We start from the raw sequence: 26,793 nt of genomic DNA, 5'->3' as shown, positions 1-26,793 counted from the left end.
CTATATAAAATAATATCAGATAAAATATAATAAGGCAATTATTTGAAACACTAAACACTATATAAAAATTTATTTATGAAAACATTGTATTTAAATATTATTTGGTCATCTACAAAAAAGGTTGATCCCATGTCAATGATCTCATACCAACTACATGCAGTAATTTTCTGTGAAAACATTTCCAAATATTAAGATTCTTTTTGCTTCTGAACTACTTGGGAGGAATGATGAAGTAATATTTATAAGCTAGCCCTAAATATTTTTCTCTGGCTCATTCACCTTTAAATAATTCTACCTCTTGCTTGCAAACTTGAGACTTTTTTGAAAGCTTTAATCTTTTTTTTTTTTTTTTTTTTTCAGTAATGCATTAAGAACAAGTTACAGTGTTTGTTGTTGTTTTGAAAGAAAGTGTATTCAGGTTTTTTCTTCTTCAGTATCTGTATCAATTTCAATTTTGTCATGTTTATATTCCACTTGTTTGGAAAATCTATGAACTAGAATAAGAATTGTGTCTGCAACGAAGTTTGTGTTGTCAATTGACTTTTGTTGCTTTTGTTTATGAGGATTTTTGGAAGTATAGAAGAATGCTTTTTAATCAATGAAATACATCTGCTTAAGCACTTCAAGTGTAGTATATAAGTATATAAAGGTGTTGATGGTTTATTTTTTTTAAAGATTTTATTCATTTATTTGACACAGAGAGAGAGAGAGAGATCACAAGTAGGCAGAGAGGCAGGCAGAGGGGGAGGGGAAAGCAGGCTTCCTGCTGAGCAGAGAGCCCATTGCCTATGCCAGCCTTGATCACAGGACTCTGAGATCATGACCTGAGCCGAATGCAGAGGGTTAACCCACTGAGCCACCCAGGCGCCCCTGGTTTATTTTTTTTTTTTTAATCTCAGTATTACAGCAAAAGAATATCAGTGTCTTGGCACCGAAATTTAACACTGTCCACTAGAATTTTGAAAACCAATATTGTGATCTCAATTTCTTCTCTATAATTCTTCAATTAGATAAGCCTCAGTCAGAGAAACTGGAATTATTATTCCAATCCTCTTTCCTCTGGGGGAATAAAGTGGAAATTTCCTTCTTCTGTGGAAAAAAAAAAAAAAAAAAGTGAGGAGAGTAGTGTTCCACTCAAATGCTTTCTTGCTGCCTTTATAATAAAATATAAACTTCTGTCACCTGCAAGAATCTATATGAACAGGCCCCTAGTTACCTTTTTGACGTCAGCTAGTACCACTCATCTCCTTGTCACACTGGTCTCTCTGGATCCAGAACTGCTAGGCTCTTTTCCACCCTTGGGCCTTTGCAGAGCTAATCCCTTTGCTAGAAATGCTCTTCCTCTCCAGCTCTGAAGAGAGTTTCATTCAGATGACAGTTAGAATTCCTATCCCTCCAGAAAGCTTATCCCTGTCCCCTCATCTACAGGAGCTCTCTGGTCATTCTCTGTCCCTTTGCCCGATGTACTGATTCATCTTCTCAGTTTCGCTACTGGTTATTTTTCTTCCTTTCATTTATTTATTTATTTTTAATGTATGCCTCTCCTGCCACCTCCTTACCTGGCCCCAAAAATGAGCCATGAAGGAGGATCTTTGTCTTTTTCAGTGCTATATCCTCAGTGCCTAGAACAATGCCTGGAACATAGTTTTCACTCAGCATTTGTTATGTGAGAGAATGAATAAAAGAATGAGTAATTCTCTCTCCCATCATTTGTGACATGCAGAATCACCTTCATCCTTCCTGGAAGTGTATTTCCAGGAAGTGTACACTTCCCTGGAAGTGTACTTAGAGGCTACCATCCCATGAACGTAATTTCCTACCTAACATTAAGGCATAGCAAACAAGACCGAGAAAAAATGGAGTGAGTGTCTGATGACACAGCTGGGCAGGGAAACAACTTGCAGATTCACAATGCTAAGCAGGACAGAAAACCCTTTTTTATACTGACATACTATAGTTTCAAAAATTTGTATCTTGGTGGTAAGTTAATGCCTCTGAAATATCTTTGCATTAAGCAGGTGTCTCAAACCATGATACCCTTCCCATCTTTTGACATCACTGATAGATTCATGTAGTATTCATGTACTACAGTACTGTTATTTTCCAAACATTACAGACTAAGGGAATTTTAATTATAATTTCTGTATCAAGATGGAAGACTTACCATGCAGGCTTATCTCTCCTGCCTTCTGGAAGTCCCACTGAAATGATAATAAAGTGGCTTGAAACATTATAAATATGCAATAAAAAAGGAGAAAAGGTGAGCATATGTTAAAAACCATGGAGTTCTAACAAAATAATGAAAGATGAAAAATAAAGGTAAGAGTGCATGTTGAAGCAGTAGGGAGAAAGGGTGGCATAGAGCAGAGAAGGATCTAGAAGAGAGAAAAGTAACATGAAACCTGAGGCAGAACTCTGGAGAGGCTCACAATTCAGACCCAGAGTTGTCTGTCTAAAACTCTAAATCCAGGCCAGTTGAGTTCATTCCACATTCTCTAATTTCCCCAATCACATGCAGTCTCCTGGTAAGCCAGTTATTTGCACCCCACCTCATTAAAAACAAAAACAAACAAACAAAAAACAAAGGACACTTCCACAAGGAAATTAAATACATTTTCTGAGATTACCTAACATAGAGTATTTGGATATCAGTACTTGGATATCTCCAGAGCAAAGATCTCTACATGTGGGCATTGGGGGGTCCTTAAACATAACTGGCCTGCTATCTTGTTTTCACAGTATGAAAACTACAGTTAATAAGCTCCACCTACATTCTAGAAGCAACCAAGAGCCATAAATCACCTCCAGCTCTTTGAGGAAGTTTGGATCATGAAAAAATAGATCAACTTAAAAACAAAACTAAAACCCTAATTATTTAAGTTAGAACAAAGAGAAGTGACTTATAAAACAAAAGAAAACAAAAAGAAACTTAAAAACAGCTAACATTCGAGTTAGTATCTAGGGATGTTTAAGAGGTTATTTATATAAAACAAGCATAGGAGCCTGCAAAAACAGAAAACCAGTTATCTTGAAAGACCTCTTGGAAATCACAGCTATGACTGACCAACAAAACAATCTAAAGAATCAGTGAAAAGGTTGAAAGATAAAACCATAAAACCTAGGAAATCTTTGGAAGGAAGAAGTAAAAAAAAAAAAAAAAAAAAAAAGACAGAGTCTGAGGGAAAGATGAAAGAATAGAGAATTAATTCTGGATGTCCAACAAGAGATTAAAAGGAACTTTTTAAATGATAAATTGACAGAAATTATTATAGGAGGAAATAATAAAAAATAGAGAGAGAGAACATAACTCCCACAGGTGAATGATAACACTGAAAAGTACCACTGAATGCCAACGTCAATAAATGAAATGAAAATCCACATTATCTCTGGAGGTTCAGAACACCAGAGAGAGGGGCAAAAATAAAACCAAATTTCCTAACAATGAACAAAAATCAGAGGGCATCAGAGTTCTCATAGATCTCCAGGATTCCTTAAGCACTTCAAAGTCAAGACAATTGTAGAGTTCAGAACATAAGCAGTTGCAGCTGAAGGAAATGAGAAAAAAAGAAAATTAAATACAGAAATAAGCCATACAAAATTTCCATAGAGTTGATAACAGTAATTCCTAATTTTTAAAAATATTAGTCTAAAATATAAATAACACACTTATTTTAAATTACCCCCCTTTTAAAGAAAATATTTGCAGATGTTCCTAAGTTGATCTCTTCTGTTCCCTGACAAACCTTCCAATAAATGAAAACCAGTTAAGGTTACCTTTTTCACTAAACCCTCATAATTTTAAGTGTCTAAAAATAAAGACAAGAGATAGGCTAAGAAGAACTACTACATAATTTTTGTCTTTTTAAATTTTCATTAATTTGAAACAGAGGAGGTTCATTTTCCTGCTCTCAGTTTTTCATCCTTCTCCTCCTCTATATTTTCCTTTTTCCATTTCTCTTGATACTTTGCAAAAGTCATTCAGAGTCTCTTCGTGACTCTTAGTCATATTGATGAATTGTCTGCTGGGGAAAAAAAAAAAAGGTAGCATGGAAATGATACAGAAGTACATGTTTCTGTGGTCACTGTGCCTCTTAACCGGCTGGTCTCCACTCTCATGTCTGCAGCATGAGAAGGGTTGACTAGATAAGTCCACTTGGTCTTCCTGCTTTAACACCTCTTCTCTGAATACAATCCCTAAAAGGTCAAGGGCCAGGGTTTCTGCCATAGCAGTTTGCTCCTGTAGAATGGTAGGTATGCCTGTTCTCCATGCTTGCCATGTAGAAACACAGTAAGGGAACATTTGTAACAAGCTTCATCCTCAAAAATCACTTCTTCTATGGCTGTGAACTGTTTTTGATGTTTTGCAATGCAATCAATCTCAATATGGTTGCAAAATTTCCCCCACATGTTTATATCATATATGCATTATTTTTATCTCAAAGCCTACTTTCTTGCCGGGATGTTCATCTACTGATCTGGTCGAATTGCAGAAAAGGGTCACATATTCTCCCAACACGTATGGAAAACCTAATTAACAGGGAGCTACATATTTCTATCACCCTCTGGATTTAGCCATGTTCTAGCACATACTCTTGTGTATCACGATTATCTTTTTCCAGATCTCTTTTCTAGGGTTGTCAGATAAAAATAGAACTGTTGGGTAAACCTGAATTTCCAATCAACAGCAGAAAAGATTTTCGTATGTTCCGAATACTACTCATTCATACGAAGTGTTTAGTTACTTCCTTGAAATTCCAGTTTAACTGGGTGTCCTGCATTTTTATTTACTAAATCTGGCATTCCTACTCTCTTCCCATGTAACCAACAAAACCGTTAAAAAAAGGGCCTCTATTTTGTTCACGTCTGTGTCCTTAGTTCAAGCACTGTCTCCTCACATAGTAAATATTCAATTTTTACTGAATTAACTGATGAGCATGCAAAGAAAACAACTAGAGGATAGAGAGTGTTAGCAAATATTATTTGTAACCTAGTAGTTCATAAGGTGAAAATTAGTCATTCAACCAAGCTAAACTCCGTGTATGGTTACAGTAGACTAGGTCATGAAATGACTGCATACAAATTTTGAGTATTTAAACATATGTGAGAGAAGTTATTCTGATGTCTAGTTCAAACTACTTATGAACCCCTCGACTTCTGATACAGTGTTAAGACTAGAAGTGGCTCCAACATATTCAGTACACCATTTCTAAAAGAGGGAAAACACTACATTGCATGGTCATGGAAACTCAACCAAACTGAGAAGAACTTTTGCTCCCTTTAGTAATATTTTCCCTCAACACCTGGGGCTGGTAATCAAGGACATAATTAAGTTATTATAGTAACAATAAAACCATTTTCCACAGGAAATTTTAAATAAAAAAAAAATTTCTAGTCAGTAACAAAGGAACATTTTGGAGCGATTTTACCATGAAATACATGTAATCAGATTTATACATAAAACCAGAAGAAAATAAGGTTGCCAGGGTGGCTCGGTCTGTTAAGTATCTGATTCTTGGTTTTGGCTCAGGTCATTAGCTCGTGGGTTGTGGAACTGAGGTCAAGGTCAGACTCTGTGTTTAGCAGGGGGTCTGCTTGAGGATTCTCTCCCTCTGCCCTTCCCCCCACTCTCTTTCTTCCTTTCTCTAAGAGAAATAAATCTTAAAAAAAATAAGTCAAGCAGAGAAAGACAATTATCATATGGGTTCACTTATATGTGGAACATAAGGAATAGCATGGAGGACATTACGAGAAGGAAAAAAAAATGAAGGGGGGGAAATCAGAGGGAGAGATGAACCATGAAAGACTATGGACTATGAGAAGCAAGCTGAGGCTTTCAGAGAGGAAGAGGGTGGGGGATGGATTAGCCCAGTCATGGATATTAGGGAGGGCACGTATTGCAGTGAGCACAGGTGTTACATGCAAACAATGAATCATGGAACACCACATCAAAAACTAAGTGAAGCACTGTATGGTGACTAACAAAACATAATATAAATAAATAAATAAATAAAAATTTAAAAAAACAAAATAAATCTAAATTTGTCTCTATATATCATACTTGATTTTATTCATTTTTGTTTTCTTATTTCTCTCCTTTTCTCTGACTCTCATTCTAAAATTAAGAATATTTGGCTTTTAATTTTTAACAAATCACTGCTGACTGTCTGCTATAGACTGGAGTTTTAAGAACTAGCTTCTTATAAAAGGTGTGGCACTCACCTTATCCCTAAAGACTATGTCCATTGGCTGCTTTCCAGAATATGCTCTCTTACCAGTTTCCTCTGAGCTTTTGTTAACTCAACTACAAGAAGGAGACCAGGATTCCTATTTCACATGGTGATTGTAATAATCCAATGAGACTATATGCATAAAAACACAACTGCCAGACACTACAGATATATTGGTTTCCATGCATTATGAGTGTGGTCCAGCTGTGGGGAAGACAAAAGATAGACACAATTGGATTCAACTTGAAAGCTGTCACAAGAAAATCTCTCTTGTAAGCAGCCCAATGTCCCATGATAAAGAATAACTGACCTACTCAATTACATTTAATCCATATCTATGACCACCTTTTGAGAATATATTGTGGTAGAAACTAGAAATACTGAGATAAAACAGATGCAATTCCTGGCTCAAAGGGCCCCATGTGAATCTTCTTGGAGCTTTGTTCATTCACTTGACTTTTCCCTCCAGCAAATGTTCATTGACTTTGTTGTGTTCACAGAGCCTGTGCTAAGTACTATCACTAAAACAAAGAACAGGGCGCTCTTTATCTTTGACAGTTTTATGGTGTATAGCAAAGCAAAATAAAACCCTCTCTTACCCTCTTTCTCTATTATGAAAAATAAATACTGATGGCCTAAACTTCACCAGCCACTTTTTCCTCAATTGCTTTCAGTTGGGATTATAGATCAACTATGAATCTTAAAGACCATTAAATTCATAAACACACACACACACACACACACACACACACACACACACACACAGAGGCACATCTTGAGATATATTATGTGTCCAGTTCCAGATCACCACAATAAAGCAAATACTGCAGTAAAGTGAGTCATATAAACATGCAGAGAAAATTTCTGTTTACATGATACTATAGTCTACCAAGTATGAAATAGCATTATATCTAAAAACAATGTACATCTCTTGATTAAAAAAGACTTCATTGCTGGGGTGCATGGGTGGTGCAGTTGGTTAAATATCTGTCTCTTTGTTTCAGCTCAGGTTGTGATCTCAGAATCATGAGATCTAGTCCCCAGTTGAGCCCCCCATTGAGCCCCATGTCAGGCTCCAAGCTCAGGGCAGAGTTTGTTTAAGATTCTCTCTCCCTCTCTCCCCTAAATAAATCTTAAAAAAAATATTTTATTGCTTAAAAATGCTAACCATAATCCTTTTGCTAGTGGAGGATCTTGCGTTGATGTTGATGGCAGCTGACTGATCAGGGTGGTGACTGCTGAAGGTTGGGGTAGCTGTAGCAACTTCTTAAAATAGGATGACATTGAAGTTTGCCATATCAACTGACTCTTTTTCTCATGAATGATTTCTCTGTAGCATGTGATGCTATTTGATAGCCTTTACCCACCTTAGAGCTTCCTCTCAGACCTGCCACTACTTTGGCAAATAGTTTATGCGATATTTTAAGTCCTTTGTTGGCATTTCAACAATCATCACAGCATCTTCACTAGGAGTAGATACTATCTAAAGAAACCACTTTCTTTGCTCATTTATAAGAAGCAAATCCTCTTTCATCAAAGCTGTATCAGGAGTTTAAGGCAATTCAACTGCACCTTCAGTCTCCACTCCTAATTCTACTTCTCTTATTTCCCCCACATCTACAGTTTCTTTCTCCACTGGAGTCTTGAATCCCTCAACGTCATTTATGAGGTTTAGAATGAACTACTTTCAAACTCCTGTTAATGTTGATATTTTGTCCTTCTCTCATTAATAACAAATGTTCTTAATGGCATCTAGAATGGTGAATCATTCCCAGAAGGTTTTCAATTTACTGTGCCCAGTTCCATAAGAGGAATCACTATCTATGGCAGCTACAGCCTTATGAAATGTATTTATTAAGTAATGAGAGTAGAAAGTCAAAATGACTCCTTGATCCATGGGCTACAGAATGGGTGTTTTGCTAGCAGGCATGAAAATAATATTAATCTCATTGTATTCTTCATTAGAGCTCTTGGGTGATCAGGTGCATCGTCAATGAGTACTAATATTTTGAAAGGAATCTTTTTCTGTGAGCATTAAGTCTCAACAGTGAGCTTAAAATGTTCATCAAATTCATGTTTATAATATTCATAATGTTCATAATTCACAATATTCATAATTTATAAGTTTCAGGTTAAAAATAAATGTGTTGTCATTGAGGCTTTGTTGTTCTACTTCTGGAGCACAGGCAGAATAGATCTAGCATTAATTCTTAAGGGCCTTCTTGTTTTCAGAATGGGGATACCTGGGTGGCTCAGTCAGTTAAGCATCTGCCTGTGGCTCAGGTCATGGTTCTGGGATTCTGGGCTTGAGCCCTGAACTGGAATCTTTCCTCAGTGGGGAGTCTGTTACTCCCTCTGCCCCTCCCATAGTTCATGATCTCTCTCTTTCTCAAATAAATAAAATTAAAAAAATAATAATAAAAGAATTTTCAGAATGGTAAATGAGCACTGGTTTCAAACTCAAGTCACCAGATACATTAACCCCTAACAAGACAGTCAGCTTGTCCTTTGAAATTTTGAAGCTGGGTATTGACTTCTCTCTAGATATGAAAATCCCAGATGACATCTTCTCATAGAAGGCTGGTTCAGCCACATTGAAAAACTATTGTAGTATAGCCATATTTATTAATGATCTGAGCTAGATTTTCTGCATAACTTGCTGCAGCTTTCTCATCAGCATCTGATTCTTCCCCCTGCCCTTTTATGTCATGGCAATACCTTCTTACCTTAAACCTCATGAACGGGCTCTGGATTAGTTGCTCTGGATTGGTTTGTGACTTAAGGGAATGTTATGGCTGGTTTGATCTTCTATCCATATCAACAACAAGACAGTTCACTTTCTTATCATTTGCGCTTTTATAGTAGTAGTACTTTAGTCCCCTTCGAGAAGACATCTTCTGTATTCACAAGTGGCTGTTGGTACTAAAAGCATAGCTGTTAGCCCATCATGACTTTCATTATGCCTTCCTCATGAAGCTTAATCATTTCTAGCTTTTGACTTAAAGAGAGACATGCGACTCCTTTACTTGAACACTTAGAGGCCATTGTTAATAGGCCTAATTTCAACACGGTGTGTCTCAGAGAATAGGGAGGCCCAACGGGAGGGAGACATAAAAAATGCAGTATCTATGAGGCCCAGTAAAGCAAAGGGCAATAGAACAAACTTCCATTTCATACTCTCACAGTTCTGGTTAGCCCTGCCCTGCTGGCTGGTCACACAATGGGAGGGATTGTTTACAACGGGAAGGAGTGAGAGAGATTAGGTTAGAGAGAATGGACAAAGGACAATGGACAATGTGCCTGTGACTGCAGTGCCTAGGAAGAGTGGCGAGCATCCACACTCAAAGATTTGGCACTGAGGTGCCATCCTGTCAGCATGCTGGTCTTTCCCCACACTTCCAGTGTGACAGTGTTCCGGCAGGAGGCACAAACACTTGTAAGCAGATAATCAAAAATAAAATCTCCACTACAAAGAAGAGTGCATAATCCAGAATAATGAGATATTTGAGGAAGCCAACACAAAAGAGAGAGAGCAAGCTCAATGAATGGAAGAAGCTCCAATGGAGAAATAGTTAATAGAGCAAGCTAAATAAAACTTTGAAAAAGATAATAAAACTCAAGAGAGTTGAAAACAGCTATTACAGTAAAAAAAATAGCAAATTACAGGTCTTGAAAATTAAAAATGTGGTTGTTGAAATGAAAGCTTCAAGAGGTTGTCTGAAGAGTAGAGCACACACAGCTAAAGAATAGATCCAGAATTTTTTTTAAAGGTCTTATTTATTTATTTGACAGACAGAGATCACAAGTAGGCAGAGAGAGAGAGAGAGAGAGAGGAGGAAGCAGGCTCCCCGCTGAGCAGAGACCCCGATGCGGGACCCGATCCCAGGATCCTGGGATCATGACCTGAGCCGAAGGCAGAGGCTTTAACCCACTGAGCCACCCAGGTGCCCTTAGATCCAGAATTTAAATAACCATTTCATAGTAGTTCCCAAGAGTAAGGATAGAACAAATGGAGGAGAAACGATATTTAAACAAATGATAAAAGATTATTAATCTAAACTGAGAAACACATGAGTCCTAAGATCAAAAGTCCTACCAAAGTCCTCTCAAGAAAGAGAAAAGACTACATCACTTATCATGCAATTCCAGAACACTAAAAATTAGGTGGAAAACCCTAAAAGCTTCCACAAGAAAAAAACAAAAAATTATTTATAAGTAGGCAAAAATTAAATGATATCAGTCTTCTAATAAATAACACTGGGGGCAATATGATCATGAAAAAATCTTCAAAGTTTCAAGAAGGTAAATTTGAGCCTAGAATTCCAATTTTAGCCAAGATTGAAATTAAATATTAATTGAAGATGAAATTAAAATATTTTATACATAGAAGAAAACACAATATTTATGACCAAAACTTTTTTTATAAGAACTTCTTAAGTATATCATTGAGGAAAAGATCATTCCTAGGAGAAAGTGTGGAATTCAAGAAGCAATGGTAACCAAAGAAATTACTAAAACTTATTGTAAACATAAATTGATTTGCTAAACAGAAACTTCCATGTGATAATAATAAAGTACATAGAGAGATGTAGGAAGAGAGCAGCGAGATTTTTAAATGCACCCATTTTCTTATCCAGTTGAACCATAGAGTTACTAATTAAGCTTAGACACTTAGAAAAATATACACTAATTACAAGGAACAAAAAAATTAAACTTTACAGAATATAACAAGAATATCAAACATTGAAACAAGTTGAGGGGAAAGGGGGAGGACACGGGGAGGGGGAAAGGGGAAGGGAGCAACCTAAGGTAAACTAAGTAAAAAATATGAAGTATTTTCTACCCATTTCTTGATTGGAGTAGGTTTTTTATAGATTTTGGATACTAACCCTTTATCTGATATGTCATTTGAAAATATCTTCTCCCATTCTGTCAATTGTCTTTTGGTTTTGTCCACTGTTTCCTCTGCTGTGCAGCTTTTTATCTTGATGAAGACTCAATAGTTCATTTTTGCCTTTGTTTCCCTTGTTTTTGGAGACGTGTCTACCAAGAAGTTACTGAAGCTGAGGTCAAAGAGGTTGCTGGCTGTGTTGTCCTGAGGATTTTGATGGATTCCTATCTCACATTTAGTTCTTTCGACCATTTTGATTTTATCTTTTTTTTGGTATAAGAAAATGGTACAGTTTCATTCTTCTACATGTGGCTGTCCAATATTCCCAGCACCATTTTTTGAAGAGACTGTCCTTTTTCCATTAGATATTCTTTCCTGCCTTGTTTAAGATTAGTTGACCATAGAGTTGAGGGTCCATTCCTGGGTTCTCTATTCTGTTCCACTGATCTATGTGTCCGATTTATGTCAGTACCATACTGCCTTGATGATTACAACTTTGTAATGTAACTTGAAGTCTAGCATTGTGATGTCACCAGTTTTGATTTTCTTTTCCAACATTCCTCTGGTTACTAAGGGTCCTTTCTGGTTCCATACAAATTTTAGGATTATTTTTTCCAGCTCTGTGAAAAATGTCAATGGTATTTTGATAGTGATTGCACTGAATATGCAGATTGCTCTAGGCAGCATAGACATTTTGACAATATTTAGTCTTTTAATCCATGACCATGGAACATTTTTCCATTTATTTTTGACTTCCTCAATTTCTTTCATAAGTATTATATAGTTTTTAGAATACAGATATGTTATGTCTTTGGTTAGGTTTATTCCTAGGTATCTTATGGGTTTGGGTGCAATTGTAAATAGGATCAATTCCTTAATTTCTTTTTCTTCTGTATCATTGTTAATGTATAGAAATGCAACTGATTTCTGTGCATTGATTTTATATCCTATCACGTTGCTGGATTCATGTATGATTTCCAATGATTTGGGGGTAGAGCTGTTTTGGTTTTCCACATAAAGTATCATGGCTTCTGTGAAGAGTGAGAGTTTGACTTCTTCTTTGCCAATTTGAATGACTTTTATTTCTGTGTTGTCTGATTGCTGAGGCTAGGACTTCTAGTACTATGTTGAACAGCAGTGGTAATAGTGGATATCCTGCTATGTTCCTGACTTTAGGGGAAAACTCTTAAGTTTTTCCCCATTGAGAATGATATTCACTGTGGGTTTTTCATAGATGGTTTTTATGATATTGAGGTATGTTTCCTCTATCCCTACACTATGAAGAGTTTTAATCAAAATGATATACTTTGTCAAATGCTTTTTATGCATCTATTGAGAGTATCATATGATTCATTTATTAATGTAGTGTATCACATTGATTGATTTGTGGATATTGAACCACCCTTATAAATAAATCCCACTTGTAATAAATCCCACTTGGCCCTGGAGAATAATCCTTTTAATGTAGTATTGGGTCCTATGGGCTGGTACGTTGGTGAGAATTTTTGCATCCATGTTCTTCAGGGATATTGGTCTGTAATAAATAAATTACAGTAATAAATCCCACTTGGCCCTGGTGAATAATCCTTTTAATGTACTATTGGATTCTATGGGCTAGTACGTTAGTGAGAATTTTTGCATCCATGTTCTTCAGGGATATTGGTCTGTAATTCTCCTTTTTGATGGGGTCTTTGTCTGGTTTGGGGATCAAGGTAATGCTAGCCTTATAGAAAGAGTTTGGAAGTTTTCCTCCCATTTCTATTTTTTGAAATGCTCCAGAACCTTAGGTATTAGTTCTTTTTTAAATGTTTAGTATAATTCCCCTGGGAAGCCATCTAGCCTGGACTCTTCTCCAAAGAAGACATACATATGGACAACAGACACATGAAAAAATGCTCAACATCACTCAGCATCAGGGAAATACATATCAAAACCACAATGAGATACCACCGCAGGTCAGAATGTCTTAAATTAACAAGTCAAGGAACTACAAATGTTGGCAAGGATGAGGAGAAAGGGGAACATTCTTACACTGTTGGTGGGAATGCAAGCTGGTGCAGCCACTCTGGAAAACAGTCTGACATGGATGGAACTAGAGAGTATTATGCTAAGCTAAATAAGTCCATCAGAGAAAGACAATTACCATATGATTTCAGTCATATGTGGAATTTAAGAAATAAAACAGAGGATCATATGGGAAGAGAGGGAAAAATAAGACAAAATCAGAGAAGGAAACGAACCATAAGAGCTTCTTTTTTTTTTTTTAATTTGGAATTTTAATTATGTACATAAATAGCAACATGAGAACAAGTTCTAAGGCTAGACATTCTCTCTAGGTGAAAGGATTTCCGATTAGTCCACTTGTAATATGGTATCACCCAAGATAACAAAGAAGCCTAGCATAGTTTATCCTGAAGAAGAAAGCCAATTTACTACATTCGGTACTGACTTCTCTGCCATTTTTCTGTAGAAATATTGGTTTACTGCATGGAGTTTCCAATATTTACCTATAACTGATTAAAATGGGCAGAGCATGCAGCATTCTATTTATTTCCGGGTGAATTCTTCACATTTCCTGGCTTTTGAAAGTTCTCCTTCCACAAATCTTCTATGACTATGTATCCTCGTAAACCCCAGACATATAATTTCTCCCCACTGACCTGGACAAATACGATGGCTTGTTGTGGGTAATAAAGAGAAGCAGCAAGTCCCATGAATCCAGGCGGATATACCAGCTTCTTTATTTTTGAGCCTCTAGCCAAAAGAAGTCCGACAATGCCAGCAAAACCGATAACACCAAGTCTTGGAAAAAATCCAGGAGGTGCATTTTGGAGATAGTCATAGCTGCCTAACCCCCATTGAACCAAGCTCTGCATCTTGGGCTTAGTTTGGGAGTACGTTTCCTGACACCAACTTGTATACGGCTCGCAATAATGTCGGAGATGTGAAATGCTTTCCTCAAGTGGGGTCCTTGGCTCTTCCACATATTTAGACTGACCCTCGGGAACGGAGTAGAGTGAAAGCTCATTAACCTTCACAGAAGCTTTGTGAGGTGAGTCCTTTTTAGGTGACGCATAAACTTTGAAGGTGAGCAGACTCAGGCTGGCCGGCCCCACAGCCCTCTGGATTATCTTGAACATGTTGCTGGCAGAGGTCCCATAAGAGCTTCTTAACTATAGTAAACACACTGAGGGTTGCTGGAGGAGATGGAGTGGGGGGATGGAGTAACTGGTTGATAGACATTAAGGAGGACATGTGATATAATGAATACTGGGTGTAATATAAAACTGCTGAATCACTGAACTCTACCTCTGAAACTAATAAATCACTACATGTTAATTGAATTTAAATTAAAAAATAAAAATAATAAAATATGAACTATAAGATAAGGAATACCTTAATCAAATCACTAAACCCATCAAAAACAAATGAGTTCTATTACTCCATTTAGACAGAAAGTCCTTTTTTAAACCCAGGTATGTATCATTTAATAATATCTATTGTGGAAAAAATCAAAATAGCAGTTGTCTCTAGGAGTTGGATATATTGATTGGGACAGGCCACGAGGGAAATTTCTGAGGTAATAGTGGTGCTCATATCTTGATAGCTAGCTAGATGTAGACATTTTTCAGAACTTGGTAAATGATGAGTATACCTTTGAGCTTTGAACACTTAATTGCATACAAATTTTACATAAAAAACTCTAAATAAACATTGGTGTCTAGTTAATGATATGCAAATTAAAGTATTTAGCTGGAACTCACCTTGAAATGTATCAGTAAAATAAATGGATTAGTGGATGGATAAATATGGGGTAATGCAAGTATAGTAAAAGACTGCTGGTAACAAATGTTGATAGCTAGCACTATTCATATGGTGGAAAAGAGAAAACAAACTGTCTGCCATGGACTCAATGTGACCCCCAAATTCAGATGCTGAAATCCTGCCCCTCCACCAATGTGATATTATTGAGCACTAGAGTCTTTGGGAGATGATTAGGCATGAGAGTGAAGCTCCCATAAGCAGAATTATAAAAGAGCCCAGAAGCTCTCTCAGCCCTACTGCCATGTGGGGACCAGAGAGAAGATACCCATCTATGACTAGCACATGCTCATCAGACACCAAATCAGCTGTTCTTCAATCCTGAATTTTCCAGCCTCCAGAACTTTAAGAAATAAATGTTTGTTAGGTCAACCAGTCTATGGTATTTTTGGTTATAACAGCCTGAATGAATTGAGACATAACCCAAATATTTATCAATTGATGAATGCATGAACAAAATGTGGTATATCCAAATAATGGAAAATTATTCAGTTACGAAAGGAGCACAGTAGTAATACATGCTACAGCATAAATGACCCTTGAAAACAACACTATGCTAAGTGAGGAAGCCAGACAAGCAAAGCCACATATTGTATGTTCCCACTTACATGAAATGCCCAGAATAGGCAAATCTATAGAGATGGAAATAGATTCATAGTCGCTAGGAACTGGGGAATGACTGCTAATGCATATGGGGTTTCCTTTATGGGGTGATGGAAATGTTCCTGAATTAGATAATGGAGATGTTGCACAATCTGGGGAACCCATGAAAAGTCACTTATTTGTACACTTTCAAATGGTGAACTTTATGTTATGTGAATTGTATCCCAATAAAATGACCCAAACAAATACAATCTTAAGCTGCTAAGGGCAGAATCTAGAGAATGGGTACATAGCTGCCAACCTTAAAATCTTTTCAGTTTCTCTATCTGAAAATGCAAAAAAAAATGTTGTGAAAAAAAATTAGGGGCCTGACTTTCCTGATGTTAATCTCTATTTCATGGCCTGAATCTTAGTGGTCTTTCTTGCTTAGCAGAACGTTGAATCTGATTGCACCATGACTCACTCAGTTCACTTCATTAAGCCCTAACACTCAGGCAGGCACAAAAGAGACACAAACGTGGCATACCAGCTGATTTTAAGAGACACCCAGAACCAGTAGCCTGGAAGAACAGACGTCTACCTGATCATAAGAACGCACTTTCCACACCTTGGAAGAGGAGACTGCAAGACAGAGGAATCCAGTCAAGGACTCCAAACCAGAAGGAGGCAAAAAACAGTGAAGGAGGAATGAAAGTAGCTCCAAGGGCCACTAGCCAGCCAAGAGACTTTGACACTAAGCCACACTTTTGCCTCAGTCTATGATTTTGAAATTGTTTCCTATGAAAATAGACCCAATTCTCCAAATGTGATGGGCCTAGGATTTGTAAAGAAAATTGAGAGTTTCTAGATGGAAAGTGAGAGTGGAGAGAAAAGGAATTCCTATGCCCCTAAATTTTGTTTTCTTACAGGTTAAAAACTTGTGGCAGTAGTATCCCCATGATACATCATTCACCATGATGTAATAAGCCTCTGAACAGATGCAGACGACTTCACATGGTTAAGATACATTAATGTAAAATTCATGTATTTTGGAGCTCAGATATGATCCATTTATTGAGTTCCTATAAAGACATGTCTAACATCTGGAAACTTACAACATCCAGAAGTGACATTCCTCTTGTGTGCTGAATTGATTAACATTGGAATGCTAATTATTTCCTCTAACATTTTTCCCTTCCAACTGTGACATAGGTTCTTCTAGATTTCTTATTGAATGGATATTCTTATTAGAAGTTCCTTGTAGGGACACCTGGATGGCTCAGTGGGTCAAGGTCTTTGGCTCAGGTCATGGATCTCAGGGTCCTGGGATTGAGTCCCACATAGGGCTCCTTGCTTGGCAGAGAGTCTGCTTCTCTCTGTGCCTCGCCTGCTTGTGCTCTTGCTCTCTCTCCCTCTCTGACAAATAAATAAATAAATAAATAAATAAATAAAATCTTTAAAAAAAAAAAAAGAAGCAGAAGAAGTTCCTTGTAAAAGGATGCCTAGGTAGCTCAGTTGGTTAAGTCTCTGCCTTTGTCTCAGGTCATGATCCTGGAGTCCTGAGATCGAGTCCCACATCAGGCTCCCTGCTCCACAGAGAACCTGCTTCTCCCTCTGACCCTCCACCATTTCATGGTCTCTCTCTCCCATTTTGTCTCTCTCTCAAAAAAATAAAAATTATTAAAAAAAAAGAGGTTCTCAGTAAAGAGAGAAACATTAGAAAGAAGAAAATACTTGTATTTGAAGAAGTGATGGGTAAGGCGTTTAAAATCTCCTCTGGGGAGGAATATCATGGGTAGCATCAGAATCTGGTGCTACACAATAGTTAACCCCCTTCCTTTCCCTGTTGATTTGGACAGTTAGAGAGTTAGACTCACAGCTAGACTGATAAAGATCAAAATATCTCTATACTACAACCAAAAGCAGGACTGAAGTAATAGCTTAAGTACGCAGCCACAATGAGTTTCTTAGTACTTCACTGTAGACTTAAACTGAACCTCTCACATGGTTAGCCTCTCCCCCCAAGGCCCAGCCTGATCCCCAGCACTAGGAATAGAAGAGCAGATTCTGATGAGCTTGTTGGCAGCAGGGCAGAATCAAAGTTCGTTTTCATCTCACATATTCACTAGCTAGATATATCACTCCACCTCTTGTAGGAAGGTGTGAGGAAGGAAGAATTACAAGTGTTTTGTACATGACATTCTCTGCTGAATGGAGTAAAATGAGAGTTCATTTCCATTTTCATACATATAAGAATCAGAGATTCTGTGTTCTTCCATTAGATATCATTCTATCCTCAATGGATTTTTATAATCATCTGCATTCTGTGACATTTAACCATTTACAAATATCTTCCTCATAATTACTTCATTTGGCTCTTATAGAGTTCTTCTGGGAACCTGGGAGCTTGAAACAGGAATTCTCCATGTAACTATGAGCACTGCAATTCTAAGATCTACACATAGATTCCCATGACACTACTGTTCTAAGATTTGGGATTATAATAAACGTCACATTTGTCATAACATTTTAGGCCCATTTAACTTCAGCGTAGGGCCATATGGTCCCAAAACAAAAGAGGCATTAAGAAGCAGAGGGTGAAATGTAAGTGGGATTAGATAGACACAAGTAACCAAATGAATCATCATCCATCTTCTTTTCCATTAGCTTGATAATCACGCTGTCCAGAACCTGGGACTCCTTTCTTCCTAACACTTCTGGTCTGGTGACCGAGTTCTGACACATCTACCTCCATTCCCTCACTTACGACCTCACCCTCTACACCTACCACCATAGGTTTAGTTTCAGCCTCATCATCTGCTCATTTGCTCATTGGTCTCCCCAGCTCCAGAACCCTACCTTAACTTGCCCATCTTCTCCTCTACAGAAACAATGACCTTTTACATACATAAATCTGTTTACAACCTTTCCTCATTTCCAGCGGAAGATGCTGTTAATGTGGTAAACCTACAAACAGTTCAATTCACCCTTTCCTTAACACTCCCAGCTTAGGGGCACCTGGACAGTTCAGTCAGTTAAGTGTCTGACTCTCGATTTCAGCTCAGATTATGATCTTGGGGTCCTGGATTTGAGCCCTGTTGTCATTCTCCACTCAGCAGAGAATCTGTTTCTTTCTCTCCCTCTCCGTTTACCTCTCCCCCTTCTCACCTCCACACTCATGTTCTTTCTCTAAATTAAATAAGTAAGTCTTGAAAAACAAACAAAAACAAACAAACAATACATCACAGTTTAAGAGGCAACTGAGTTCCCTTAACTCCCTTGCACCGAATAAGGGCCATGGTGTTTAATCATGCCACTGGCTATGAGGAATTCTATTGAATGGCTTTCAGAAAAGTTTTACTATTTTAGTAAAGAGCATCTATGCAGTAAATCCTCCCAATACCAGCCCGTGTGAGCTCTAAGACAGAGAGAGAGAGAATGCTAAGAATATTATTCCCTTGCTCTGAAATGTTTTCACAGAAATCGTATAATTGCATTCTTCTCTAATATTGTGATCCCTTTGCAAGTGCCCTTTCCTTCCTCTATGATCTTGGACTGATTCCATTTATTGCCTTTCTGACACAAACTGCTCTCCATGGCTGAACTTTTTGATTCAGCAGATGTACTGTTTATCCACATAGCTGTTGAGAACAACAGTTATGCTCATGGATTCTTAATTTGTTTCCCTCAGCTTTATAGAGATATAGTTGACATATAACATTGTGTAAATTAAAGGTATACAATGAAATGATGTGGTACATGTATATACTGCAAAATGACTATCACAATAAGGTGAGTTAATACATTCAACGCCCCCAACATAGTTACAATTTGTGTGTGTGCATGAGAACTTTTAAGATCTATTCTCCTGCAATTTTCAAATATATAGTATTGTAATCTAGAGTCACCATGCTATACATTCTACCTTCAGAACTTACTCATCTTATAACTAGAACTTTGTGCACTTTGACTGCCTTCACCCATTTCCCTATTCTCTTTAACTCCCTGATTTCTGGCGACCACCAATCTGTTCTGTTCTATGAGTCTGAGGTTTTTAGATTCCATGAATGTGTGAGATCATCAGTATTTGTCATTCTTTGTCTGACTTATTTCACTTAAAATAATGCCCTCAAGTTTCATCCACAATCTTGTGAAGGGCAGGAGTTACTTCTTTTTGGCTAAATAATATTCCATTGTGTGTATCTATCATATCTTCTTTATCCATTTATTCGTTAGTGGACACTTAGGTTGTTTCTACGTCTTGGGTATTGCAAATATTGCTACCACAAACATGGGAATGCATATATCTTTTCAAGATAGTGATTTCATTCCCTTTGGCTATATACCCAGAGGTAGAATTGCTGGATCATAGGGTAGTTCTAGTTTTAATTTTTTGAGAAACTTCCATAATTCTTTCCACAGTGGCTGCACCAATTCACATTTCTACCAATAGTGCATGAGGGCTCCTTTTCTCCACATTCTTGTCAGCACTTGTAATCTCTTGTCTTTTTTATACTAGCCATTCTGACAGGAATGAGGTGGTATTTCATTGTGATTTTGTTTCTCATTTCCCTGATGATTAGTGATGTTGAGCATCTTTTTGTGTACTGTTGGACATTTATATGTCTTCTTTGTAATAATATCTATTCAGGATGTTTGTTGTTTAAAAACATCTGGGTTTTTTGCTATTGAGTTGTATGAGTTTCTTGTATATTTTAGATATTGAGGTCATTGTTTAAGCTCCCTGGTTATGTGAAACCAGAAGTTATACTTAACAGTTAGCTAGTGTTGTTGGCCTGGCTCCCTGCCTAAGAACAGCTGCAGGATGAACTCTAAAGCTGCTTAGATTCCTTGGTCAGGCTTCCAGATCAAGTGGCACTAGAGTTCATACTCAGCAGTTGAGCAGGACCCCCAATCTGCTTTCCTGATAGGTTGGGGTTATAGAATGGGCTCATTGCTTGCATGGCTTGTTGACCAGAGACCTAAATTAGGCAGAACTGCTCACCAAGCTTCCTGGTCAGCTGTGACCACTGCTTGGGCTCTGGACAGAGCTATTGGCTAGGAATTCTGTCCTCTGAGATCTCAGTGCTGTTACTATAAACCTTGTTCCACTTCTCTCTATCTTATCTTATCTTATTATCTTATCTTATCTCTCTATCTCTATCTTATCGCCAGTGATTTCCCCCAATGATCCTCAAGGAGGCGAGACCTGAACGGGGCTCCCAGGAAGTGTCCCACAACTTTGGGGGAACTGTATATCCACCTTGGGCTTCCTTTATCCACTAGGAAAAGCGTAGGCTCAAGGGGCACTCTCAGTATGGCTTAGAGCCATAGAGTCAGTGCATAGCCACTTCTCTTTCTTCTACTACCCATCATTTGCATCTTCAGATCTAGAAATAGATCCAGTAGAGTCCTCATTTAACTTCCTGTCATATTCAATAATTGAATAACAATCCAACCCTTAAAATCTTTTCTTCAACAGCTTTTGAAAAACAAGGTTTTTGAATACCATTACAATTTTTTTAATGGAACCACTGCTCCAAGAGTGAAGAGAAGTGTGGTATAGCAATATCATTCTTCGTTGTTCATTTATATACATTGATAGAAGAAAAACAGGTACTGAAAAAATATATTCAACTGAGCCAAAATGATGGATATTTTGCTCTTCCAGACCCTTAATTGTATTCTCTGAGATTACTTCTAGATTACAGGATAAGCAAACCCATTATAGTACAGTCCCCAGCCCAGTTCAAACCACTTGTAGCCTCACCTAAGACTATGAGTAATGGTAGAATGCAATCTACTAGCCAGGTAACGCACAGGCCTTTGCCTTCAAGCAATGGATTTCTTACTTCTAGACAAAGGTGTGGTTTCTCATCACATTAGTCAGCAGTAACTAAGGGGTTGCGTCATCCGTAACTCAACAGTGCATGACCTACTTTATGCCCGTTCATTTCACCTGGATAACTTCTACCTAGGGATATGACTAAAACTGGCCAACTCTCCCAATCCCTTTCTGAGCCAGCGACTGGAGTTTTTGATGAGTATCTACATGATTCACTTTAATTTTTCCTCTAAATTTCTACAGGGAATTGTAAATCTGAGTTTCCTCATATAGGGATATTCCTTATATTCATGTAGGCCTCATTTGCCTGACCATAGAGCAAGGCCCCTGGTTATAGCTACAGAGTTTCTAAGTATCTAAACCAATACCAGAGGATGGGAGATTTACTCCACTGCCAGTGTTAAATACACAACCCTCAACTCTGCCCTTTGTGCAGATTTGTGGTGCCTTCTTCTCTCTTTAGAGTGATACTGATTTCCATACAACAATGTGACCTTTAATCTGAGAACTCAGTCAGAGAACAGTGAACAAGGCCAGCAAACCTGGTCTTTTCTCAGCTGGGATAAAAATCACGAGGTTCAGACAGCAATGAAGCTAGGGAGGCCTCATAGGCCTTATCACTGTCCTTATAGGCAATAAATCAGCTTTCTCCCATATGTCCTAGACAGGCAATAGATCAGCTTGCTTCCATATGTGCTGGACATCCCTGGACGTCCCCCTTTGGTATGCTCTTGATACACAACTTCCACTTAATGCCAGAGTCTTCTGTGTTTATTCTTCCTTACAAGACATGAATCATATTACTGGCCTCAAATTTCTTGATGCTTTTCTATGGTGAGGTCAGTTTTGACCTCAGCCAAGTAAGAAGATAGCAACTATTTTTCAAATGGGCAGTTTTTAAGCACAAAACTTGAGAGGTGTCCGTTGAGTCAATATATTTTATTTTTGCCAAAATCTCCAATTCTGTGTATATTGTGGTTGCTGTTATTTCTAAATATCATCTGAAGAATAGAATGAGATTTACATGTGCCATTGCTTTCTGTAATTTTTTAAAAAAATTTATTTCTTTATTTATTTATCAGAGAGAGAGAGAGAGAGAGCACATGTGCACAAACAGGGAGAGGGGCAGAGGCAGAAGGAAAAGCAGGCTCACTGCCAAGCAAGGAGCCCAACGAGGACTCGATCCTAGGATCCTGGGATCATGACCTGAGCCTAAGGCAGATGCTTAGCTGACTGAGCCACCCTGGCATCTCTCTGTAAGTTCTTTTAACATTTATTTCTGCTCAAAACACTCTTTCAAATTCTTTTTTTGTTTGTTTGTTTATTTGTTTTTTGGTGAATTATGTCCAATAAGATTTCGAGGATAGGAATATGACTTTTCCCCAAACCTCAGTAGCCAGTGCTGCTTGCCTATGATATACTTGTTTATTGGCAGGGTCTCCAAGAGATAACTCACTTCTCACAGTTTAAGGAATGTTGCCATTGCTCTAGTCCACATAATTCCCAGATTGGGCTGGGCCTTCAAATTTCACAGCAGTTATCAGCCACCATTTTCTTGTAAGGGTTCCCATAGCCTTTAGGCCTCCTGAGAATCCTCTAAAGGGGCCTTTCTCATGATGGTCAGGACTGAGGTGTTTTCACTTGCTCTTAATAGTGATCAGGTCTAATCTCATCTCATTAAATTATGACACTATGTCAGCAAATTTAAATATTTCTGTGCCAAAACAGTAAATGCACACCAGTTTCATCCCGTGGGAATGCCAATGTGCTCAGCTGGACTTCTAAATGGAGACTGAAAAGAAGTCCTCAAGACCTAAAATGACATACTAATTCCCTTTAGCCTTTCTAAATTGTCTTTACTGCATCTGATATTGCTAAAGCTATGAGTAAAACAAGTTTTATGGAGGGAGTACTCTTCAGAATGAATATATAAGGAAGAGTATGAAGTAAAAGGGAGTAGTAGGAAGAGATAATCATGTTGTGGCCTCAGGTACAAAATAGCCTGGGCTGGATCCGTAGGGATGAGGGTGCCTGGAACATAAACTGCACCACCAAGTTGTTCCCTTTGAGATCAGGGGTTGGTCTGTCATACCTAGTATCACCTAGTCACTCATTGTCTGTAGACTGGTGAGGAAGTTGGTAGTCTCTCACAATGGTGACTACCATCATCCAAGGGCAATTTTCTAAGGAAGTAGGCAGGTAGGGCACTGTGAATCATTAGGAGTCCACACTTACAACAGCTCAGGAATGTGTGTTATTGCTGGGAAACCCAGTTGGGAGGGGTTGCAATGCCATCCGTATACATGCCCTATTCCGTCTCTTTCTCAAAGCATACTTGACTTGATAACTCTAATAATGTATTAAAGAGGAAATGGAAAATCATTTAGAAACGAGGTTGAGGAACTGACAGGTGCACACATAATATGAAGGAAGTTGATGGTATGTTTTGAGTCACTCAGGGTCTCCTCAGACAGGTGGATGCAGACAGATTCTGTAAGCGTAAGCCTACTGACAAGTATGGGAACTCACCAAATAGAGCAGCTTTTTATCAGGCATTCCTTTTTGAAAAATCATTACCGGTGCCCAATCAGAGGTGATTTTTAAAAAATGTTTTGAATATAGTTGTCACACAATGTTACATTAGTTTCAGGTGTACAACATAGTGCTTCAACTTATTTATTCATTATGCTATGTTCATCACAGGAGGTAATTTTGGCATAAGATCTGGGGCCAGCGTTTCTTTATTTCTATATAAAGATGAGAAAATTGATCTCCAATGTACACATTGTTATTTATTACAAGAACTCCATCAATACACCCCTAGTGCTCTTGCACTAATTTATCTCCAGATTGCTCCTCTCTTTTGGACTCTAAGATCCTTAAAGGTCGAGTGTGTGTCTTACCCTCTTACCCACTTTTGTACTTTATTCCCAGTTGAAAATCAGTATACTTGTGCTGCATAAGTGAAGAATTAAATGGAGTACTGAGGAAATGTTCTAAGAGTCCACAGTTCCACTGGCATGAGTCATCATTACTGTGGGAATATGTGTGTAGGATTCTAGGGTACTTTCAGGTTTTCAGGGAATGATTGCTTCTCTTCCAGTAACCATCCATCATAATGTATGGAGGCAGTTTCAGTTTTCAAGTTTCGTTGGCTCACCCCACTTTCACTTCCTCGGGATCAGCAGGCCAAAGCTGAGTTCTCATTATGGCTTGATTCTTAAACACAAAGGGTAAAGGGTACAGACAGGAAATACGTAGTCCAGGAGATTTCCCAGCTCAAGCAGAAAGAAATTCTTTTGGGAAAATTAAACGATATCTAATTTCCTCTTTGACTGAAAGAATGAGAAGTGAAAGTAAACCTACATATGTGAGTATGACAGAATAGTTTTTAAGGTTATTGATACTGCATTTTAGTTGAACAGAACCTAAAAAAATCAGGAATTTAAGTCTTTTAGCTTCAGAAATTAAGTGGTAATATTGAGTGTTTTCCTTATTAACAATAAACTATGTTTTTCCTTGGGGGGTGCAGCAGAAGCTTTATTAAAAAGCCAAAGTGATTTCTTTTTGGAAATTTGCCTGTATTAGGGCACTTCACAAAAACAGCACCAGTAGGAGATATACATATGCATGCACATATATCTCTTATTGGTTCTGTTCTCTCTCTCTCTCTCTATATATATATTACACTATGTTCTCTCTCTATATATAATATGTTATGCTCTCTCTCTAAATATGTATATATTTATAATTTATATTTTATGAATTTTATAAAATTTTATAAATATATATACGTATATATATTTAAAGAAAGAGAGAGATTGATTTTAAGAAATGAGCTTACATTTTGTAATGAAAGATTACCTTTACATAAGGCTGTAAGTCCAAAATCTATAGGGTGAGCTGACAGGCTGGGAAGAGTTGATGTTGCAGTTTTTGTCCAAAGGAGATCTGGTAGCGGAATCCTTCTTCTGGGAAGATCAGTCTTTTTCTATCAAGGCCTTCAACTGATTGGATGAGGTCCACCCTCAAATTATGGAGGACAATGTGCTTTCCTCAAAGTCTACTGATTTAAATATGGATCTCATTGGGGCACCTGGGTGGCTCAGCAGGTTAAGCCTCTGTCTTCAGTTCAGGTCATGATCTCAGGGTCCTGGGATTGAACCCCGCATACGGCTCTCTGCTCAGCAGGGAGCCTGCTTCCTCCTCTATTTCTGCCTGCCACTCTGGCTACTTGTGATCTCTGTCTTTCAAATAAATAAACGAAATCTTTAAAAAAATTAAAAAAAATGGATCTCATCTAGAAAATATCTTCACAGAAAGTTCTAAAACAATATTTGACCCAAAAATCTTCATATTATGCCCTAGACAAATTGACACATTAATCATCGTATTGTCCCAATCCTTTATAAACCTGCCAAGTATTTTGCTCCTTCCCTCATGTTTCATACTATAATTTCTCCTATTCTGAACCTTATGCATTTATTGCCAGGTCACCATTTAATTCTTATTCTTAAGTTTTCCTGGTTCAGTGTATTTCACACATCAATCACATTCTTCCCTGAATTAGTTGGAAAGTAAAATATTCTGTGCTTTGCCCCCTCTATGATTCAAACATAATTATTTGGGGAGTTATGTTTTAAGAATTCTGAGGTTAAGGTCATAGCAATGAAAAGCAACAATGAGTGAATAACCATAAACTCATCTGACACTGCGAATGTATGATTCATAGGATAAAGCTCACAATGAAGGTTACCACACACACCACTAATCAAGGGAACCAGTCAGAAAAATTTGGGGTATATAATTTCAATGTTTTTCCCATCCCAAAAGTTTATTTTGAGAAGATAGCATTAGTTTAGAGGTTTGGAGGTCTTTTAAAGGAGAATATATATATATATATATATATATATATATATATATATATCAGATAACTTAGGAAATTGAATGTTTCTCTTAGATTAAGCAGTCCACCCAAACGAGATAAATAATGAACTGTGAACATGCTTAGAGCTTTCTTGCTTCACAATTTTGTTAATTTTTCTCCTTAACCTGAACTTTCACCTGCCAAATTCCAACCCCCTCCCCATCAAGGCATTAAAAAAAGAAAAAAGAGAGAAAGAAAGAAAGAAAGAAAGTCACATTTTCTTCAGCCACTCACCTGTTATGGACAAACAGATTGTTTTTATCTCTTGCCTCCATGAATAATACTGTAGGACTGCAGATATCTCTTACCAAGACACTGATTTAGTCAGATGAGATCACCCACCGGCAGGGATGTGGTGATCCACGCACTGATTACTGTAAGCGCCACCCATTCCTTGACTTCTAGCTGACCACAGGATGTCTAACCCTGCCAATTCTTCCAATGTTCCCTATGAGGCAAGACAGAAGTGATGTCCCAGTGAGCATTCCAGAACCCAGGG

The 26,793-nt window shown here is 37.7% G+C and overlaps 1 protein-coding gene and 2 long non-coding RNA genes across 3 annotated transcripts; all 3 read right to left on the bottom strand.

Annotated features, from left to right (window-relative positions):
• Positions 1 to 89: 89 nt before the first annotated feature.
• LOC131825138 (uncharacterized) lies at positions 90 to 26,793 on the bottom strand. Its single transcript, XR_009351138.1, has 3 exons — positions 26,529 to 26,793; positions 2,165 to 2,201; positions 90 to 1,089 (listed from the first exon to the last, which is right to left on the bottom strand). It is a non-coding gene; the product is annotated as an uncharacterized LOC131825138 (long non-coding RNA).
• LOC131825139 (uncharacterized) lies at positions 2,208 to 9,686 on the bottom strand. The gene is made up of 3 exons (XR_009351139.1): positions 8,954 to 9,686; positions 6,220 to 6,431; positions 2,208 to 3,545 (listed from the first exon to the last, which is right to left on the bottom strand). It is a non-coding gene; the product is annotated as an uncharacterized LOC131825139 (long non-coding RNA).
• On the bottom strand, positions 13,393 to 14,290 carry LOC131825137 (MICOS complex subunit MIC26-like). Its single transcript, XM_059164139.1, has one exon. It carries the CDS (start codon positions 14,256 to 14,258, stop codon positions 13,662 to 13,664), a length of 597 nt encoding a protein of 198 aa, XP_059020122.1. The 5' UTR covers positions 14,259 to 14,290; the 3' UTR covers positions 13,393 to 13,661.

This window comes from Mustela lutreola, chromosome 2 (assembly GCF_030435805.1).
Source record: "Mustela lutreola isolate mMusLut2 chromosome 2, mMusLut2.pri, whole genome shotgun sequence".
NCBI classification, from domain to species: domain Eukaryota; kingdom Metazoa; phylum Chordata; class Mammalia; order Carnivora; family Mustelidae; genus Mustela; species Mustela lutreola.
The sequence above is the reverse complement of the archived record's forward strand: the minus strand, read 5'-3'. Positions and strand labels throughout refer to the sequence as shown.